Raw genomic sequence first — 21,617 nt, forward strand, 5'->3', positions numbered from 1 at the left:
GTGCTAACCAGTATGCCACCCTTGGATTAATAACATATCAGACAAACTTCAAAGAACTGGGCATATTCATAATAAAGCTTACTAATACAAAGATTTGACCTTACTGATGCAGAAAACTCTAAGAAATGTTTAATTTCCACTTACAGACTAAATCCCACAGGTACATAAAGTGAATAACTATTAATAATTTGGAGGATGACTTCTAGGTGGCTTGAAACTGGCAGAAATGGGAGAAAATGGCAGAAACACAGAGGTTGGAGAAATGTTTTCCTAATGCTGAAAAACTGTGAGTTAATAAAGTTATAGATTATATCAGGGGTGTCAAACATAGAGAAGAGGCGCCTCTTCTCTATGTTTGACACCTATCCAATGTGCATGGTTTGGAAACTTCAGAGAAAGCTGCAGTTGTGATCTTCATTTATTTTATTTATTTACTTTTTATTCCTTGAAGGCTTGCAAAGTTCATTCATGGACATTCATGCTGGTTTAATTAGTGAAATTAGATTTATTTCCCCTCATAAATATGAACGAATAGCTGAATTATATAAGAATAAATATGTATAGCTGATTGAAGGATGGTTTCCAATTTATTCAACAGAGAAGCTCATTAATACAAATAGTTTTCCTAATAAGGCGATATTTGTCTTAATAGAGATTAAATTCAATGATTAACTCTATTAATTTTACTTTTCTGGCATTTTTTTTATCCACCAGTAAAGCTTTACACAACATCAGGTCACTCCTAGAGAAGGTCTTTGCTCAGGCTGCACTCGTAAGCTTAGACTGGTTGCCAGAAATGTTTAGCCTGCATTAATACGTCTCTTGGGGTGTTTGTGAATGGACAAGTTGTTGATTCAGTGTAGTATTTTTTGCAAGCTGAGGTTTCACTGTGATAAGATCTCAATCACTTCTCAATGCAAGCCCCTGTGCTCCAGACACTACAGCCTCAGGGGACGACTGCTACACTCAGCAATTGAACAAATATTGACACCCTTACTACACATGCACATAACTTTTGCTCGTGGTGCAACATGCAGTCAACACTGGAGCATCTGTCAGCTAGAGCAAACACTGTAAACCACTAAAACGACGATAGCATCTGTGGGGACTTGGAACACAATCGGTTCAATTCTTGTTTGCTGACAACAAACAAACTGCCTCAAAGCATTCTGAAAGCATTCCCCGCTTACAACAAATTATAATATGACAATTTAGGCAAAATAAACAAGCTTCGTTCTGCAAAATAATTTAAAAAAATATCTCACGCGAGAGCTCCAAAGTTTAGGCTATATCTGTTTGTTTGCAGTCTAACAGCCACAGTTTTTAAGATATCATGTTCAAATTTTGTGTGATGGTAGATAACAATAAGAGCTTGAGCTGATTTCACTGTGGTGAACATCGGGTCACAGTCAAGGTCACACAGAATGTCAAAGTCAGTAAAAACTTCTGTTACTCACAATTTTTTATGGGCCGCCTTCAAACTTCATAACAATATACTAGGCCGTAGGGGGGCATGAGTACCTAGGCTGGCTAACCATTGTTCGTGTGTGTGTGTGTGTGTGTATTAACACATAACTTGTGTTCGTGGTCCAGTTAAACCCAAATCAGATTATAGAGTCACATTATGAGGACGTGACTTCTTCATCATGGGACCTAAAACCTCAAATGTAAATCTTTATATTTTACTATTAAATGTTAAATCTAGGTTTAAAGGAAGGCTCTGGGGCTTCGGTTACAGCTAGGGTTAGAACTATTTTTTATTTTACTATAAAGAATATTGCAGCACAGTTTAGGTTTACAAGATTACCAGAAGATTTCTAGAACTAAGTCCTCTGGACAGATCTGGACATAATTAATGCACAGTTCCATATTTGATCAAAATCAAGCACAAACACCTCATAGCAACTGTCAGCACGGTGATGGAGGCGGGGGGTGATTTGGGCTTTTTTTGTAGCCACTGGACATGGGCATGTCTCTGTTCCTAAGTCAATACAAACCTCTCTGTATTTTAGGGTCAGATGTGAGGCAATCTGTCTGACAGCTAAAGCTTGGCTGAAAGTGGGTCATTCAACAGAACAATGAGCCCAAGTACAGACGAAACTCTACAGCAGATTGACTGAAAAAGGAAAGAATCAAGGTGTTGTAATGGAATAGTCAAAAAATAGTCAAAGTTCAAACCTCAAGCCGACTGAAATGTTGGTACAGGATCTTAAGAGAGCTGTGCATGAGCAAATGCCCACAAATCGTACATTTCAAGGAAAGAGGGCCGAACCCCAGATTCTTCCACAACGATGTAAGCCTGAGATAGGGCCTGATACAGTCATAGTAATAATTAATAAACATAATTTTAATAAACACGAGCACAAAAGAGAAGAAGACATCCCTCAATGAGTTGAAACATTAACTTGTAATTTATTCCTGCATACACAATTTTTGTCATCCGTATTGTGTCACTTTGAAAAATATTCAGGAGGCGCCCCTGCACGAGCTTAAAATTATTTATGTCGCTTGGGAGATGAGATATGCCAGCCTTATCCTCACAATTTTATTGAGCACAAATGTGGCGACTGACTGTGTTATGCAAAACAGCTTAGTCAACTGACACAGATTCTGGTAAGCTGAGCCAAAGACATGCTGAAAACTGAGTAGGCATTCACAAGTGTCCCTGTGAGACGGTGAGCACGGTTTGCTCTGCGCTGCAGTATTAATCAGCAGGGAGATCAGTGCTGTCATTCTGCTACTACAGGGTCACTTAATCTGCACTTTTTGGCTGTCAGTCAAGAGGAAACCTGGGAAGATTTGGCATCTTTCCTTTTTGTGCCACATGGTATGACACATGGAATCATCACTGTAGGGATCGTGGAAGAGGATTTAAATTTTGCCTCTAGCTGCACCATTGTGACCGCTGCATTACGAACCAACACCATCTTAATCCTCCTCTCCCATCCCACCCCGTGAACAGCAGTATGCTGAGGACAACCTCCATGTTACTGCTGAGGCAGACGTTGCTATAAACAGATATATAACTACAATTACTGCATTTCACACCAATTTCAAGTTTTCTTTTTCTGGTTGTTTAATTTATGAATGAATGAAGGAGTTGGCTCTAAAACTGATGCTGACCCCTAGTGATGGGAATGAAAGGGAAGCTTTGTGCAACAGAGCCATCTGCACAGCACATGTAAAACAGCAGTATGGTCTTCCTGTGGATTTTGATGTGGTGAATTCAAATGGTAAATGGCCTGTATTTGTATAGCGCTTTTACTAGTCCCGCCTAGGGACCCCAAAGTGCTTTACACACCCAGTCATCCACCCATTCACACACACATTCACACACTGGTGGAGGCAGCTACAGTTGTAGCCACAGCTGCCCTGGGGCGCACTGACAGAAGCGAGGCTGCCATATCGCGCCATCGGCCCTTCTGGCCAACACCAGTAGGCGGTAGGTGAAGTGTCTTGCCCAAGGACACAACGACCGAGACTGTCCGAGCCGGGGCTCGAACCGGCAACCTTCCGATCACAAGGCGAACTCCCAACTCCAAATACACATAGATGGTTACTGTTTCCATGATTTTTGATATCACATCTAGGTATATTATTTTAGTAGTAGAGTTTTAATCAATTAATAATAATATGGAAGCTTGTTTTTTTCCCAACGTTTTATGGTCATGTTTGTGCCCTAAAGAGCATGCTTTACTTTACGTTACAGCTTTCCTGCTGCTATAAAGGTCAAATCAAGAATTAAAGATGGACAGACGTTAAGTCAGTCTGGAAATGACATTTACAAATTGAGGAACAGTTTCTGAATGAACACTTCCACTTTTGACTCATTGACTTTTGATCTTAGAACAGATTTGCCGGTATCATGAAAACGAGACACAACCTTTTTAAATTTTAGCATCTCATAAAGTCTCTACTACTTAATCTAATTCTGAAGCACTTTGGCTGTGGACAAAAGCTGATAAGCCACTGCTTGATGATACCCAGAGAAAATCCCAGCGTAGGAATTCAAGACATGAAACACTTTTTATCATTACAGAAGAAACACAAAGTAGCACACATCCGTTGTGGTGGAAGAGCAGCCTGTCTTTAGGAAAAAAAAATTTCTTCCTGTAAATATTAGACATTTACTGAGCCAAATGCACGTAGCAAAGCATCCTGTGAAGTATTTTAAAAAGACTGGCAAGAAGAGCAAGAGCAGGTGAAACCTGCCAGCCATAAGCCCCTCCAGGAAAGAGGATATTAAGGAAGCCAAAGAGAGTCTGGCAGAAATAATTGGCAAACTGTCCAGTGGTGGTTCAGAGAAATTCACCAGAGCCAGGGATCTGTTTAATACATGTATGCTCATTTCTTTCTCCAAGCTGACACGTTTATGGTCTCTTCTCATATGTTTATAGGAACGCAGATTGATGGTTCTTTATAGAAATGTTGAGGGGTTTTTTTAGGACGGTGTTACCCTGTGAATCACAGAGAGGATTGTAGAAATAAAAGATGAACTTTGCACAACAGGAAGATCACCATTTGTCTTGTATATACTTTGACAGCTCAATAAAGCCCCAATGCATCCAACTCCTACATAAATTCTTGAGCATGCAGGGATTTACAACACACAGTTAAAAATAAAAGTGCAGTAGCTGATGTTAAAGTGGTAAAATTAACTCCAAATCGACTAAGAGTCTGTGTCTAGCATTTAGACCTGAGCATAGTAATTGTCAAATCAATGTGGGACTAATAGGTGAGAGGAGCTGACTACACCACTGCAGATGCAAACATGACAAGAATAACCCTCATTGATCAGGAGAAAAAAGAAAAATCACACAAGAGCTTGTGCAGGTTTATTTAATCACACTGACTCTTAGAGGTTCTCACAAAACAAAGCTTCAGAGGTTCTACATCATTTTTATGTACAAACAATATACAAAATGTACATGTAAAGTGCACTGAAAACAAACAAATCTAGCTTTAAAAAGCTAAATTTTTCCTAAATGAACAAGACAAACTCCAGTTAAAAGTTTGTACAGGTGGAAAAATCTCCTGTATGTTATGTGTTCAAATCCTTTGTCCACATGATAAAGATTTCAGAGCACAGCACAATCACCTTCCTCCACAGTTCACTCCATCTCTGTGAAGCGTGCAAACATGGCTTTGCGCACAGCATCCTTGTAGGTGTCAGATGGTGAGAGTTCATATGAGCTTCCTTTAATGCCCAGACCGGTGCCTTTGGTCCTCAATGAAGCCTGTTAGGAAAAGCAAAGACGATTATAAGAGATGACATATTAGACACAGGTGCCCCTCAGGCAGCAGTGCTAATTGCTATGTGGGCAGAAATTAGCACGTTGGCGCGCAGATTCCATCTGTTAAGAGGATCTGGCCAGCAGACAAGGGGTAGTTTGGAAGACAAAAAAAAAGTCTGCTCACCGAGATGGGAACGGTGATGCCTTGTTGGTGACGTCCCAGACCTTTGCCTTCCTGCCAGCCCATCGCTTGCAACATCTTGCTCCCGATATTATCACTTGTTAAACCGTCTTTAGTGGGCTGCTCAAAGTTTCTGATGATGGTGAATTACAGGTGTTAAAAAGGTCCAATTCACATAAAAATAATGAGAAAAAGGAGAAGATATTACTAAAAGTTTTCATAGACTGTTTGCTGTGAGATTAAACTCCTCCCACTTACACTGTTGGGCTTGGTGCTTTGTAAAATTTCTTTTTAGGTGCAGGAGGTTCAGGAATACCATACTTCTCCCTTCTTTCTGCAGCTCTATCTCTGTATTTCAGCTGTTAAAAATCACAAGAAAACTTATGTTCTCATTCAAATTTCTTTCTTTTTTTTTTTTTTTTTTTTTAAAATAACAGAGACAGAAAGATGACATTGTAATGCAAAATACCTCAGCCTCCTTCCTCTCCAGCTCTTCCAGCTCCATTTCTGAAAGCTTAGCTCTTCTTTCAATTTCCAAGTTTTTCTAAAAGAATTAAAAGTAATTTCATGGGCGAAACGCGAGAACAAAATAATCACTGGCACGAATAAATGCAACCTCCATTTCCTGTGAGGTACAGCATGTGAGCTCCATTTTGCTTTGAACAGATGGCGCAGCCCAGAATATTCATAGCTGCTTGCACATTAAACACCCGCTGTTTGCCATCCTCACCTTGTGTAGGTCAGAGAGCTGCTGGTGACGCAGCAGAGCGTCTTTGGTGGGGAACTGCCGCCGACACAGCAGACACACCATCCTCTTCCAGTCGGTCATTTTCCCCTCCTCATCGGCTGCTCGGTCTGAGCCGTTGTCATCTGGGTCGCTATCCCCATTGTAGGCAGCGACCAAATCACTCTAACATGAAAACAGACAAAAGGAAAAGTGTTAAAGGATTTATTTTTACTAATAAACAGGAGAAATAGCTGCAAAGTTACAACAAACCTTAGACGAAATCTCATCCTCAAGCTTGATTTGTTCAGTCATGAGGGACGGCATCTCAAAGCTTCCGATCTGCTGAAAGGAACCAAATGAAGCCCACGAGTAAAGACCCACAACATATATAATCTCATGATTAAAAGATATTCAGTGACTCGTGACGATAGAAGGAAAATGTACTTTCTAAATATAATATTCCAAATCAGTGTGCTTCTCCAGTTAGAACCTACCCGTACACCACTGCACTGATCCAAAGCACATCATATTTATTCTTAATAGTTACTGTTACACTACCTTCTTCTCGAAGAGGAAGAAACCTGCATCTGCAGCAGCAGACTCTTTTCTGTCTTCATCCTTAAAAGATCCTAATCCTTGGGCAGTACTCTTAATGCTTTCTTTCTGCTTATTTAAGCTTTTTGCCCAACGCTCCATGTCCTTTGCAATCTGCAATTTAATAATGCCAAAAACATTATTTCAAAGACGACCTAACAGCTATTAACAGGATCAACATCTTGAGAGCAGCACTTACCTGTTGTGCGGACTTGTTTTTGGGCTTTTCTTTCTTCTCTTTGGCCTCTTTACCGCCTGTGCTTAAAGAGGTGGCTGCAGAGCTCGCTGAGGACGCTTGTTCTGTGTTTGTGCCGGATTCACTCAGTGCAGGGATGTACGCCTGCTTCTCGTTGTCCCAGTAAAGGTACTGCTGAGTCTCTGAGTTGTAGTAGTACTATTGATGACAAGCAGAAGACAAAAAAATGTGAACAGTGTATTTAAAATAAATACATATGCTGCATGGCATGGGTTCTGCACATGCAATAAGATCAAGTGCACATACTTGGCTGCCAGGATCATAGTACAGGCCAGTCTGTGGATCGTAATAGTAACCTGAAGACTCATCGTATTGGTACATGGAGGTGTCAGGAACAGCTACAAAAACAAAACAAAAACATTGAAATAGAGGCAGATATGAAGCAAAACCTTTTTTCTATCTTCAGTTTTATCATCATCATCTCTATCACTCACACACAGAGGAGTATTTCTGCAGCCAACTCCTCTCACCTGTTGTGTTAGCAGTCGATCCGGCACAGATCGTTGCTGCAACAGTGGAAGATGCTGGTGTTGTGAGTGATGTGGTGCAAACACTAGCAGCCTGTTGGGCTGCAACAGCTAGTGGATGTGTCTGAGAGGTAGGAGAGGGGGGAAAAAAAACCCTGATGAACATTTGGATTCAACACAGACAGAAATCACATTTGAGTAGCATTTTTTCACCCCAAAGACGCCACATTAATACACTTCCTACCTGAACAGCAGGCTGACTGATTATGATGGGGTGGTAGACCTGAGCTGCCTGGGATAGGACCACAGCTGTAGATGCGGGGATCACAGACGCCATTCCTGGAGCCGCTGGGGAGAGTGATGATGAAGTCAAGAATCTCAACCTCGGAATAAAACCACCCCAAATTTTTGCGAGTGATTCCTTGTTTACCTCCAAGCAATCCATCTCCAACGACAGGAACCAGTCCTTCAGGCTGCTGTGGCCACATGTTTGCATAACTCTCTGGAAAAGCGATCTGATCTGAAGTTGCACCTGAGCTTTGCTGCAACTGAAAAGACAAAACAGATATGTGACGTCAGAAACAAAATAAAGCAACCCAAAGTAGAGCAACTGTATCAGCATAATGCAAATAAATTAGTTAAGTCAATAAATCCTTTCCTGGATTTTGATGTTAGGCTCCACTAATCAAGTATTGTTTTAATTGACAATAAGATATAAGAGTCCATGTAATTTTAATCAGTTCTTAATATCGACAATATCACTGTAGCTTTTTGGTCCATTTCTTTAAATCCCTCAAGCCATAGAAGCTCACATTTTCTACTTAGACATGGTACAGTCTATGGTACCTGACTGGATGACCACTGAGCAGCAGCAATGGCTGTGCTGGCAACAGAGAGAGCACTGGCTCTGATCCCCTCAGGCGGCACTGAGTCTCTGGGAAAAGAATTATGTGTAAATTAAATATAAGCTAATGCAGAATGAAAATAAGACCCCGATTTGTATTTTATTATATTCTAGGATCTCAAAAGGTATGTACAGTATATGATGAATATATGACGAATATAAAACAGGCTGTCTAAATATATGTTATGTATGTGCGGAATTACACACTTTCTAGCACTTTTGGCAAAATCCACGCCGACAGTTTTCCCATCCAGTTTCAGAGGTGGCTGAAGGCTCTGGAGAATGGTGAGCAGCTGAGAAGCCTCCTGTAGAAAGACATAGAGCCACACTGTCTCGACACCTCCGCTAGAAACACACCAACGTACACTATAAAGTCATACTGACTGCTGAAAAATAAAGCTACGCACCAGCGGGGATGAGAGCTGGACAAAGGCGAAGCCTCGGTTCTGTCCCGTTTGCTTGTCTTTGATGAGGCGGACGTTGTTGGTGGACAGGTTGGCGTGCGGTGCCAGTAAGTTCAAAATTCCATCAACAGTAGAGAGAGAGGCAATGTTCCTCAAAATGATCGCTGTGAACAAAAAGAAAAGTCATCAATAAATGTCTCTATGGGAACGTGCAATTTTTCATTAGACCAAAAGGAAAATCAAGAATATATATATTAAAAATGCTCTTAAAAGGCATCAAAATTCATATAAAAACTACACGCAGACATTATTTCATTTATGAAATGTGACATAACTTTGTTTACTGCCTTATTGCTTCTGTATTTTTTTGCCACAGTATTAATTTAGTTATTTTAATGTCTTCCCCATTCTTTAATATCTAATTATATTACTACATATTTATTACTTGATAGTATTACTTTCAGAAAGATCAGCTAAGCGCTTCAGTTTTTCAGTAATCTCCCAACTAAAAGCAGGCGTTTGCTCCTGACACTGATCAGCAAAAAGCTGACCTCATGACATCACACTCATTCACATGAAAAAGCAGAAGTTGCCCCAAAAAAGTGGAACTTAATTACTATTAATTTAAAAAGAAATACAGAGAATACATAAAACATGATTATTAAATAAAATCTAATAACATAAAGATGATTACATTTATACCAAATACATTTTTTGTTTTGCACTCTTTCTGTCATCGATGAAAAACAAACACTTACTGTCTCCACTGTATTCTCCTGGCTGTTGGCACTCGACATTTAAACCATTTACACCAGTAGAGTCACCTACAAAGAGCAATGCCAAAAAACATCAGGCAGGATATATAATGAACTGCTCGTTCTCACAGAGAGACAAAAAACTCATCTTAAGGGGGAAAACTCACCAACTTTTGACGCGCCACACCTGAAACACTTCAGCCTCTTCCGAAAATTGTACAGACCACACTGCAACAACCGTCGATTGTGTATTTTTGTTACAATAAGCAAAAAGAAAAAAAAGAGTAATATTGTGGGATAAGTTCAAAGATAACACTCACAGCATTGCAAAGCCAGTTTTCAAACTTCTGTTTCCTGTTGCTGTAATGCACTGCGATGGTTTTCCCCTGGATCACCAACTTGTTCTGTGAAATAAAATAAAGACAAACAAACAACAGTTACACCAAAATACGACACGTCTGAGCCAAAGAGGCAAGTGCTGAGATCCCAGTGCTACCCCACCCAATGAGTGAGAGCAGAGGGAACAGGAAAGAGTGGCTAGGTTTTAACTTGTTGCTTAGATGGGGGTGTCTCAAGGACAAAAAAAAGGAGCAGAGACGGGAAGAGAAGTTCAGAGAATGAGGGATTGAGTGTTTGGGACCGGAGTGCTGCCAGCCCGTCCACATCTCACTCCAGTCTTCGGATAATAAATGGAGATGAGAAACTATCAAAGTGACAGAGCTGGAGCAGAATGTGCAAAAAACCCCGGGGCAGTCGGTACTAAACAAGTCCACTTGCTAACAGGAAGCAAACTCTCCCTCTTTTGTAAGCTTTAAGAGAATAAACTTAAAATTTGTAAGAGAATAAACCAAACAAATGTGCATTTTTACAGTGGTGTTCACAGAAAACAAAAATTCAATAATGCTGCTATGAAGCATCACCAGATGTGTGATATCTGAAATACTACATCTCAGATATCACAGATCTATGATCAAGATTTTTTGGCTAAATACAAACAAATTGGGCTTTTTGTAAAGTGCCATCATTACTGTACTGGTTAATTTGGGTTCTAATCTCCAAGAATATTTCTAGACTTGGTGATTGTTGAAGCAACCTGATTGGTCTCCATCCATCGGGTAGAATCTTGCAAGTGATAAAACTCCACGAAGGCGAAACCTCGGCTTATACCTAGAGACAGCATTCAAATATAGACGGGAGGCGTGTTAGTCAAAATGCTTTGGTGCAAAATTCAAAGTTACAATGGGCTTGCACAGCGGCGGGGATGTTTACAACATCATGATGGTAGAATTTACATACCCTTAACTTCTTACCTGTCCATGTCATCAAATCAGAATTTCTATATGACACAAAGAACCCTACGACAATATTTAATTTTCTTTTTCCAGGGGTTGTAATAAAATAGGAAAGATGGGTTTAAAGATCAAGCGCGGAAAGGAACGAGGAACGTTCCTCTGAAGAGTATCGCTCACCTGTCCTTTTCTTCATCAAACGTATGTCCACAGGCTGTGGTCCCTGTAGCTGCTCCAGAGCTGTACGCATCTGCAAAACAGAAGCAGACGTGAGACTCATCAGAACACAGATCTTCTTCCTACTTACTGTTTCCTTACTTAAAACCATCTTTCTGGAAACTGGTTGTGAACCATGAGGTACATGTTCCCAATTTAGAATAACCAGTTAACCTAAGCCCAATAACTGTATGTCTTTGGACTGTGGGAGTAAAAAGTACCTGAAGTACCCATAAAGAACCCACGCAGACTCATCATGAAAATGAATATCATGGTAATTTTGGGCTTTTAAATATTTTTTGGACTCTCCTTTTTCCAGGGTCCCAACCAATATAATTTAAATAAATTTTAGCAATTCTGCCAAGAAAATCGGTCAAAAATTCAGTTGGAATTATAACAGAAGCTTGTTGATGGCTTTCAGAAGTGTCTGGTGGAAGTGACATCTAGTGAAAATCTAAAAGAAATTCAAACTTGTGCACCAAAGTCGTGTATAAAGTTATTCAAAATGTGTGCTTTACAATCATTCCACCCTGAATGTTATCGGCTCAGCCCAGCATATCCTATCACAATCCAACATCATACAGACTTTTTACTAATGAGCAGGTAGTTTACAGACTTACTAATGTCTGCGTTGGGAATGTGTGTTCTCACTTTCGCCTGTGTCAAGTGATGCCTGGTAAAGTTTAGGGCAGTTTTTAATCTATTATTTGACACATTGTTGACATATTTGACACATTGTTGTACTTACCAACAAGACACTATTTTTTTTTCCTTTTCCCAGTGTATATTAATTATGACAGATGTCAATCCCCCTCTCCAAAATGCTCAGATTAACACCTGGATAATTCCATATAGGGAAGGGAAAGATGGCAAGGTGCACAGTTGTACACACACACACACACACACACACACACACACAAAGGTCGTGAAGTGTTGCTGATTTCTGTGCCAAAGTTTTACACCCATCCTGTGACAGTTTACAGCTTTGAACTTCTTGCAAGAGATTCCTTACAACTCGTGAAAAAGTTATATGATATACAGTTTGGTGTGTTTTTTCCTTTAAAAAGCATGAATGCCACTGAATGGTGAACTGTGAGCTTACATCATCTTCTGTGACGTGGACAGGGAGCCCCCTCAGCATAATCGTTTTGCTCTCCTCCTCCTGCTCCATTTTGTAGTCCTGCCCTGGATATTCACCATCATATTCATCATCAGATCTGCTGCTGCTGCGTCGTTTTCGGCTCCTCTGTAAGAGAAAAAAATATATAATAATGTGATGTTTAACTTCAAAGACAACAAATTCAGTATCACTCTGATCAAGACGTACTTCAAGCCGCAAAGGAATTCTTCTCCACTTACCTCTGGGCTGTCTTGGTCCCTGCGTTCATCACAGTAGTCTTTGTACCTATCGTGGACCCAGCGTCGATCATAATCCTTTTCCACATCTCTGCTTCGTTTTCCATAGCACTCTGGATCGTGTTTGCGCATATCAGAACCATATCTTCCAGTACGTTCACTACGACTAATCCTGCAAAAGCACCAGAGACTTAAATATATGAGCACATGTTCAACGTGTTCCTGACCATCACAAGGATTATGCGGACTTCACCTTCTATCAGTTCCCATGGTTTAGTACAGCACAAGCGTTTGTGGACAATTCTGTGGAAAGATTTGGGGGGGAAAAAAATTATTAGTACTAACTGTTACTAACCATTTCAATCAATGTTTCGTGCAATGGTGTTCTTTACTTCTAACAGATCATGGTTCAGTGAGGATATATTACTAGTTTTTCCATTTAAAAAAGGAATATTAAAACTTTTTGTAATGTACATATAACCTACATAAAAATAATATCGTTTTTCATGACTATGATTTTCTTTTCCAATTAATTATACATTTTGATTTTTATCCCATAGAGTGTAATAACAGTTGTCAGCTTGTCTCTCTCATTTATCAAATCACATTCTGGTGAAAATATGAAGTCTCCAGAGACACTGTGGACCAAATATATGTCACTGCGTTACACAGACTGTGGATGGAGTTTGCTCACGGGAACAGAAACGTTTGCCGTCAAAAGATATAACACAACCCTCATTCTCGCACTTTACATATGCGGTCAATAGGCTAGATAGTTTGTGTGTGTCTGTTTGACATAAAATATGTCTCACAATTGCAAAGAAACACATAGTATTTGATACGTCTAACCACTTTAACGTTCACTTGTAACATAATAAAACAAACGTGTAATATGTTCATTACACGTATTACAGCTAAGCAGAAGTAGTTTCATACTTAAAAAATATATTAGTAATTATTCCACTGTAAAATGGGTCAACTGACCAGCAACATAAGAGGATTAAGTAACTGGCGTTACGTAACATGAGTTGAGCTACGCTAAAGATGAAAGGCAGCCAGAGATGTCACAGGCCTGATCTTACTCATAACTGCAGAAACACAAAGCACATAATATGGAGATTAACTGAGGACATTAATTGTGTAATTATATAAAACAGGCTGATTTTGTACTTTGCTTACAGGCGCTAACACAGCAAGGTCACTTTAGGGCTCGCTGTATGCTTGATTGATACGTCTCATGGATGCTGTAGCAAAACGTAAGCTTTATATAAATAAATAACCGGAAGCAGATATAAAATGCAGTTTTTGTCAGTTTTACATACCGTTTTAATAAATCACCCCCCTACACACGATGACAGCTTGATACTCAAAACCTTTCTAGAAGCTTTTCCACTTGTTCCGGTCTGTAGCGACAAGAGTCTTCTTCGTTTTGACTTCACCTTTTAAGAGCATTAAAAAGCATTTAAGTGAGCATTACCGCCACCTACTGGTTATGATCCTTTACAACAAGGTGTCCCCTAATGCGGTGCATTAAAACAGTAAAATCGGTTTCTTTTTTTGTTTGTTTGGGTTTTTTGTTTTTTGCATACTTACATGTTTCAGATCAGCAAAAAACAAACAAACAAAAAAAGAATCTGACAAACCAGAGTAAATACAAAATACAGTTTTTAATTGATGATTTCATTTAATGACAATGCAGAAAAAAACAGACATTCTCCTTCCGGATTTTCTGGTAGAATTCATGGCTTCATAAATTACACCAAGTTGGCCTGAAGCAGCAAAGCAGCCCCTGACCAACAAACTACCACCACAAAGTTTGACTGCTGGTACGATGTCCGATGTCCTTTTTATAAAATGCTCTATGATAGGATGTAACATGACTTAAACCTTCTTTTGTCTCATCAGTCTACAAAATATTTCCCTAGAAGTCTGGGGAATCATCAAAATGGATTTGGAAAATGTGAGGTGAGCCTTTGTGTTCTTTTTGGTCAGCAGTGGTTTTCTTCTTGGAACTCTCCTGTGGATGTCGTTTTTATGCAGTCCCTCTATTATTGTTTAATTATGAACACTAACTTTACACTGAACTTACTATTTATCATTAGGCCAGGTAGACTTGGGTAACCCCTTTGCTTAAATTAACAAAACCCTAGTTTAAAGACTGAATTTTGTAATTACTCTGGTTTTATTTTTGTCTACTATTAACATTTCTTTGATGATCTGACACATTTCAATGTGACAAATATGAAAAAAAGGAAAGAAAAAGATGAATTGAGGGATTGTACAGTGCTGTGAAACAGTATTTGCACTATTGCAAGTTGTCATTGAAGACACGAAAAACATGAAACAGGAAAATCCGAAAGACATATGTTAAGCCTTAAATAATGTAATAATGTAATATAGTAAATAAAAAGGTTAACCATAACCTTTCGGATGTGGTGAAGGATGACATGCAGAGGGTTGGTGTGACAAAGAAGAAAAAGCAAAATGCAATGCGTACATCCCCGCGAGGTGGCGCTGCAGTCCCAGTGATTGCGACGCGGATGAGCTGCAGAAGCAGAAAATCTTCCTCATTCCCAGAGCCAACGCAGAGCAGTGGTCACAGTAGTGGATGCGAACCGTTAGAAATTATATAAGTTATTTAACTACCTCACACGGTGCATGGGGTGTGTCTGTCGCCGCTGGGGAACACACTAGGAGCGGCGGTTGCTGTGCTGAGACCACTGGCCAGCTCTCATCTACAGTGACCCATACATCCAGAAGCAGGTAGCCACCCGGCTAATGTTAACATTAGCACTCCGCTAGCGTCAGCTTTCTTAATCCACATAGCAGTTTTATTAAATAAAGATGTTGACGCTTTCAACATATAGTTACCACACAGCGAAGATGAACTCAAATGGTGTCGTTTAACTGGATTTTCTTAGCTCAGTGTCAGTCGCTAATGTCACGGGCGCTGGCTAGCTAACCGGAGGACCTGACAGCCCATCCCTCTAGCGTCAGTCTCAGCCCGACATCAGCTTCTCTTTTATTTATTACAAAAAAAAAGCATGCTGGTGTCTTCGGTTAAGCAGCTAGACTTGTTTTCTGTTTGCCGTTCTTATTTTTGCTTTGTTGTTGTTGTTGTTATTATTTATTTAATTATTTATTTTTCCTGTCAGGTAACCAGACAGAATGGCTGAGCCGGAGCTTCTGCTGGACTCCAATATTAGACTTTGGGTGGTGTTGCCCATTGTCTTCATCACTTTTCTGGTTGGGGTTATACGGCATTATGTATCTATTCTCCTTCAAAGTGACAAAAAGCTGACATTAGAACAAGTTTCTGACAGGTGCGTCATACATCATATCTAATTATAAACCGAATCACAAGGAGGAAAAACAATGCTGAGCTCATATGTGTGACTTTTTCTTCAAATCCAGCCAGGTACTTATTCGGAGCAGAATTCTCAGAGAAAATGGAAAATACATTCCCAAACAGGTAGGCTGCCTAAAGTGAGTTGCAAAGTTGAGTGAGAACTCCAATGTATTTGTTTACTTGTATGTGCTTTGACTATATCAGTGATTATTTCTGTGTGTTTTAGTCCTTTTTGATGAGGAAGTTCTACTTCAATAACCAAGAAGACGGATTCTTCAAGAAGACCAAGAGAAAGGTTGTCCCACCCTCTCCAATGACAGGTGAGACTTTTTTCTTTTCTTTCTTTCTTTTCTTTTTTTTTCTTCTTTTTTTTAAAATAAAGAGCAAGCTGTGAAATTGTAACAACTTCTAATTTCTAAAAGAAAAAGTGGTTGTTTAGTATGTGGCTGAAAGACATGGGACACGAGCAGTGTTTTCACAAATCTTTTTAATAACAGATTCTCAGAATTTCCACTTAAAGCTACGGCTGAGTCCTGGTAAAATAATTCATAAAGAGTCTTGGCTGATTACACAACTCCTTAGGTGGAAAGTGAGTTAGGAAGAAGGTTAAGAGTTTCTGAGGCAGAGGAGGAGAAAGTGCTGGAGCAAACCAGAACAGCACAATACAAATTTTTCTCTTGCCTATTATTATTATTATTATTATTATTATTATTATTATTATTATTATTATTATTATTACTACAGTCCCAATCAAAAGTTTAAGACCACTTGATAGCAGCCTGTTTCAGTTAAGCATTGTTTTCAGTTTTGCATGCTCAAAAAAATGTTTAGTCTCACTCCCATTTCTTGCATGTTGAAGCTCTACTTGGAACCTTGCTAAGATCCAACCATACAAAATGTTTTTTTTGTTTTTGTTTTTTTTGCCTTACACATGGTCTTAACCCTTGTGTGGTGTTCATATTTTTGTTACTCAGCCAATGTTCATGGGTCTGGTGGACCCGCTAGAGTTTTGGCTTTCCAAATTAACACTATCAAACAATTTTATGTTAAATTACTCAACAGATGTTTACTTCATCCCAATTACAAGCCATATGAACAGCAAACATGGTTAATTTTTTCCCTTTACCTTTGTTAGATCACATTTATGAATTAATGTGCTTCTCGTTTTTTGGTTTTTTTTTTTATAAAATGTTATAAAAAAATAAATCAGTTATAATCAAGTGGAGTGAGTGGAAAGACACAACACATTTACACGTGAAGCAATATGTTTCACAACTAAATGGGATCAGCTGCTCATCAATGGTGACATTAGGCCCAGGGTAAAAAACAGGGGGAGGTGGTGCACACACTTATCCCACACTGTCCTGATGGCAGCTAGCTTGTCTCTCTGCCGTCGAGCTGGTCTGTCGTCTCGGTTATCAAAACGGATAATCCTGGAAATTTTGTGGAAGTTTTTTAGAGACATTGATGCACGGAAAGGTTCTTGCCAGTTTCTGCATCCCACAGGGATTCTGTGGATTCCCCTTTGGACCTGAAAACTCCTGCAAGGATGAGAACCCCAAAGTAGGCCTTTGGGGTTCTTAGATGAATTTGGTCTATCTCCTTCCACCTCTCTCCAAAAACACACCATCCTTCTAGATTACTGCAATCCAGAATAATTTTCTGGATGGAATCTGGGATGAAAAGCTCAAATGAAGACTTGATGTCCTGCACATGAGTAACTGTCAGCCGTGTTGGCCCTGGCTTATCACAGTAACAGCTCTGCAGGGTGGCTCATTTCTTGGGCAAGAAGACCATTCAATTTCACCAGTTATTGACATCCATATTTCTTCACTTGCTGTCTGGTGGGCTTGTTCTGGTCCTGGAGCTGGCTGCAGATGGGGTACTCGTCTTCGTTTTGTTACTAAATGGTGCTCAACCTCATCCTCTTCTTCAAAGTCACTGTCAGTAAAAGCATACTGAATGTACAAAGCTGTCATACCAATATTTAAAGTGTGTTGATTGATTCATAACATCAGATGATGTGGCTGCAAAGAGCATTACTACTTGTCTTGTAATGTAATGCAGTTATGGTAACATATTATCAGTGATTACATAACCGCAGAGCTCATTGGTGTGTTTTTGTGTGTCATCCAGTACTGAAAGAACACAACAAAGAGGAAGGAGAAGTATGAATGAAAATGTTGACCTAATGAAACGCTGCGGGTTAGATCCTGCACATTTGTGGTTGATCTCTTTAGAAGTAGCTCAAATCTCTAATCTAGTTCAATAATGCCATCGTTTTTAGGTGTGATCAATACAAAGATATGGAAAATGCAACAATGCAGTGGTGATGACTCAATTCTATGCAGCCTTCATCAGCGGGATGATCACACAAATAGCAAGAGGGTCAACTGAATGTCCTCACTGAAATAACATTTTTTAGACCCTTTTTAATCAGGCCCTGTGAGAGTTTTACTAAGTCACTATTAAACTGGGAGACAGTACTAACATTTTTTCTCGGCCAAGTGGAGAGGTCTCAGAAGATTCTCGGCTCAGGTGCATAGTTAAAAAGTCAAATAAAATTTTATTGTTATTGAGATAAATGTAAAATGTAAACCCCCAAAAAGTCTTTTTTCAGATGGCTGAAATGTGACCATGCAAAGTGTTGTCTCATAGTGTTAAACCAATCTGCATGAAAAACAAAGCACAGCCTAGAGCAGGACTCTTCAGCAGACTGACTGGGGATTCATGCAAACCCCTCTGAAACCCTACAGCACAACTTAAAATGCACTTCCCTGGAACTGTAACTACACAACACATCCACACAGCCCACAACTATTATGCTTGGCTCGTTCTGCACCGTCGATTCCTCCTGTACATTAACTTTTTCCACTGCATATTTTTTGAATTTAACAGTGAGGCAATAACAATCATCATCTAATTATAAAGAGAAGTTACCAGTATAATAGCATCAGTATAAGGACTCCCACATGTCAGCAAATTCCTGGAGGGGGAGAGTGCTGAAACTATCAGGATTGATATGGGGGAAATGTACAAAGAAGTGGAAAGACTAGAGGGACAAATAGGTTTGGCTCAGGGAAAAACTAAAACCTGGTTACCAGAAAGCATTTTCTTTTTTTCTGTTGACTTGGGACTAGGGATGGGTATCGTTTAGGTTTTATCCGATACCGGTGCCAAACCGGTACTTTTGAAACGGTGCCGGTGCTTAAACCGGTGCTTAAAGAATGGAGAACACAAAACTGGTCCAAAAACCTCTTATGTTTAGCTGTTTTTTTTGTAAAAAGATAACAATGTTAGCCTTTTCTGCAGCTATAGGGGATATATGGTATCACTCTTGGCTGGAAGCAGTGCTTAATCAATGGAAAAAACACAAACTTTGTCCAAAAACCTCTCATGTTTAACTGTTTTCCACTTTTTCTTTGGTCATTTTAGCCTTTTTGGCCAGGGTGAAGGGAGTATCTGCCATCAAACAAGAAGACAGCCGCATGTAGCTATGATGATGTTTGCTAGTTCACCTTACGTGCATTAATGTAATAACGTGGTTAGCCTACTCAACATAAATTACACACGAACAACATTAAGCTACTCACGCAGAGAAGAACGGCTGCTGCTGCATCATCATCCTCATCATTTCTGCTACACTGGCAGGGCTAGGGGCCAGGACTCTCCTCTTCGTGTTTTTGGGGGATGTTGCTAACTCCGGGTCCGATAACAGGCAACCCACCCGCAGTAGATGTGCCCGGTGTGAGGTCTCGCAGCAAGCTATCAAATACAGCGCATTTCTTGGCTTTTAAAAAAACCCGCTATGCGTCGCCAGGTCTTTCATCGGATTTGAGGTGTTACCTCCTTTGACAGTCTCACAGTATCAGCTTAAAGCACTTGTTGCAGGCTGCTGAGTTTTCATATTTTGCTGTGAAGTACAGCCAGACTTTTGACCGCTTTGCCTTGGTCATTTTTAATCTGTAGCTCTGCTCTAAAAGAATGTACGTACCTGGCCCCGCCTACTATCCTCGGAAACGTAAAATGATTGGCTAGAATCTAAAATGTATCACAGCTCAGGAAAAAAAAAAGCACCGAAATGTGCGCTGCTTTTCGGTCTGGTTACTACCGTTTATGTCAGAACCGGTGCCATCAAGGCGCCAGATACCGGTACCCATCCCTACTTGGGACTGCATGTAAAACACCAGGACACGACCACACTGTAGTTAACACATAACCACACACAAGGATAAATGTCTGCAACTTACGTAGGTGACGTCATAGACTCTACAAAGGTTCCCCACAGAAGTCTACATCAGCCTTAGTTCTAGAGTACATGGTACCAGCATACATACTGCAGGTTGGCCAACCAGCAACTTAACACCTTGACACCTGTCTCTACATCAAGAGTGAAGCTGGATCTCCTACCAATGTGCAAAAAGTATTTATTAATATCTTTTCAGTTTTCTGGCGTTTAAAGTTTTTTCTTTACCCATAAAATGTTCACAGATCCGAGCATGCTGACAGATATGATGAAGGGCAACGTAACCAACGTGCTTCCCATGATCCTCATCGGTGGCTGGATCAACTGGACTTTTTCAGGATTTGTAACAAGTAATTTATCTCCCTGACCCACACAAAAGCAAGTTTGCCTTTGTCAAGATATCATTTAAATAGAAATTACATGCCGATGTTCTGCTTGTGCTTCCTTCGCACAGCTAAGGTTCCCTTCCCTCTCACGCTGCGCTTTAAGCCCATGCTGCAACAAGGAATAGAGTTGCTCTCATTGGATGCTTCTTGGTAATAAAGCAAGATACTTGGACTCATACTGCACCACTGATTATTTATTGATATGAAAATGCTTAAGCTAGTGTGTGATGACATTGTGATTTGTTTGCGCGTGTGTATTATGCAGGGTGAGCTCAGCATCCTGGTATTTCCTGAATGTGTTTGGACTTCGAAGCATGTACTCTTTAATCCTAGGCCAAGATAACGGTAAGTGGAGTCTTTCACAAAGTTGAAATTGGTTTAAATGTTAAAACGGATAATTAGATTACATCATGTGACTTTAGTGAAAATGCCCACATACTGATTGTGTTTGCTTTGTGACTGAATGCCCACAGGCGCAGACCAGTCGAGGATCATGCAGGAGCAGATGAGCGGTGCTGCCATGGCCATGCCTGCAGATACAAATAAAGCTTTCAAAGTATTTATGTCTATAATTAGTTGAATTAACTACAGAGGGGTTGGGGTTAGTGGCATGGGGCTTTGGGAATTTCATGTGCTGTTTGTTTTTGATTTTTAGGCTGAGTGGGAGGCACTGGAACTGACTGACCATCAGTGGGCGCTTGAGAATGTAGAGGATGATCTGATGAGCCGGGAGTTGGATTTTGATGGCATGTTCAGCAAGGAGCTGCCAAGCGGAATCTTCTGAAGGCCTAATCACTTCCTTGTTGGAGAATCCAATTTGAAATTTGATTATTTCAGGGATTTGTTTTGGGGTTTTGTTTTTTGTTTTTTTTATCTGAAACCACAAAACTGGGACAAATCCCTTCATATGCAAAGTTTACATCGTGTAATTTGTTGTAGTGGTCTTTTCACTTGTATCGACCTTCCATTCCTGTCCTTAAATGAACTGAAATGAACACAAATACACTGGTTCTACTGCTGCCTCATGCATAATAGGGAGCCCTGCTTTGTTATTTCAAAGAAAGGGCTGTTCTAGAGAAATTACATGATGGGTTTTTTGTTTTTGTTTTTAAATGTGTTCTTGTTGGCTTGAAACTGAATGCAATCATAATGCCATTAAGTAATAGAATCTGAACTGCCTAGTGCTTCTTTTTCCTAATGTCGTGCACAGCTAGATTAGCTGTCTTCATTTTGTATGTGTCATTTAAAAACAA

At 39.9% G+C, this 21,617-nt stretch overlaps 2 protein-coding genes across 5 annotated transcripts; one reads left to right on the forward strand and one right to left on the reverse strand.

The window, feature by feature from the left end:
• Nucleotides 1-4,999: 4,999 nt before the first annotated feature.
• Nucleotides 5,000-13,814, reverse strand: LOC308402293 (RNA-binding protein 5-like). Of its 4 annotated transcripts, none has more exons than XM_080891007.1 (24): nucleotides 13,706-13,814; nucleotides 12,637-12,686; nucleotides 12,387-12,555; nucleotides 12,130-12,273; nucleotides 10,992-11,061; nucleotides 10,616-10,689; nucleotides 9,843-9,926; nucleotides 9,690-9,750; nucleotides 9,526-9,591; nucleotides 8,771-8,931; nucleotides 8,571-8,668; nucleotides 8,306-8,393; nucleotides 7,890-8,007; nucleotides 7,704-7,807; nucleotides 7,463-7,583; nucleotides 7,239-7,330; nucleotides 6,936-7,130; nucleotides 6,701-6,850; nucleotides 6,413-6,484; nucleotides 6,146-6,325; nucleotides 5,885-5,959; nucleotides 5,674-5,774; nucleotides 5,419-5,548; nucleotides 5,000-5,237 (listed from the first exon to the last, which is right to left on the reverse strand). In XM_080891007.1, the coding sequence occupies exons 2-24, from the start codon at nucleotides 12,651-12,653 to the stop codon at nucleotides 5,112-5,114; spliced, it is 2,496 nt and encodes an 831-aa protein (XP_080747133.1). In that variant the 5' UTR covers nucleotides 12,654-12,686; nucleotides 13,706-13,814; the 3' UTR covers nucleotides 5,000-5,111. The 4 variants fall into 4 exon arrangements, with proteins under 4 accessions (XP_080747133.1, XP_080747132.1, XP_080747130.1 ...); XM_080891006.1 differs by having other exon boundaries at nucleotides 6,413-6,481; nucleotides 7,427-7,583; XM_080891004.1 differs by having other exon boundaries at nucleotides 7,427-7,583.
• Nucleotides 13,815-14,910: 1,096 nt separating this feature from the next.
• emc3 (ER membrane protein complex subunit 3) lies at nucleotides 14,911-21,244 on the forward strand. The gene is made up of 9 exons (XM_080891009.1): nucleotides 14,911-15,146; nucleotides 15,539-15,706; nucleotides 15,798-15,855; nucleotides 15,959-16,052; nucleotides 20,224-20,328; nucleotides 20,433-20,514; nucleotides 20,630-20,709; nucleotides 20,838-20,920; nucleotides 21,020-21,244. Exons 2-9 carry the CDS (start codon nucleotides 15,552-15,554, stop codon nucleotides 21,146-21,148), a joined length of 786 nt encoding a protein of 261 aa, XP_080747135.1. The 5' UTR covers nucleotides 14,911-15,146; nucleotides 15,539-15,551; the 3' UTR covers nucleotides 21,149-21,244.
• The last annotated feature ends 373 nt before the right edge of the window (nucleotides 21,245-21,617 follow it).

Source organism: Rhamphochromis sp. 'chilingali' (genome assembly GCF_963969265.1).
Source record: "Rhamphochromis sp. 'chilingali' genome assembly, chromosome: 9".
NCBI classification, from domain to species: domain Eukaryota; kingdom Metazoa; phylum Chordata; class Actinopteri; order Cichliformes; family Cichlidae; genus Rhamphochromis; species Rhamphochromis sp. 'chilingali'.

What these genes read in the sequence shown, in the direction of transcription:
- LOC308402293 (XM_080891004.1), bottom strand. An exon ending in GATGGATGGAGACCAATCAG is followed by an intron (nt 9,927 to 10,615) that starts GTTGCTTCAACA and finishes TTTATTTCACAG; the next exon opens with AACAAGTTGGTGATCCAGGG. An exon ending in ACTATGATCCTGGCAGCCAA is followed by an intron (nt 7,131 to 7,238) that starts GTATGTGCACTT and finishes TGTCATCAATAG; the next exon opens with TACTACTACAACTCAGAGAC.
- emc3 (XM_080891009.1), top strand. Translation starts at nt 15,552, where the DNA reads ATGGCTGAGCCGGAGCTTCTGCTGGACTCCAATATTAGACTTTGGGTG. An exon ending in TTAGAACAAGTTTCTGACAG is followed by an intron (nt 15,707 to 15,797) that starts GTGCGTCATACA and finishes CTTCAAATCCAG; the next exon opens with CCAGGTACTTATTCGGAGCA. An exon ending in GAAAATACATTCCCAAACAG is followed by an intron (nt 15,856 to 15,958) that starts GTAGGCTGCCTA and finishes TGTGTGTTTTAG; the next exon opens with TCCTTTTTGATGAGGAAGTT.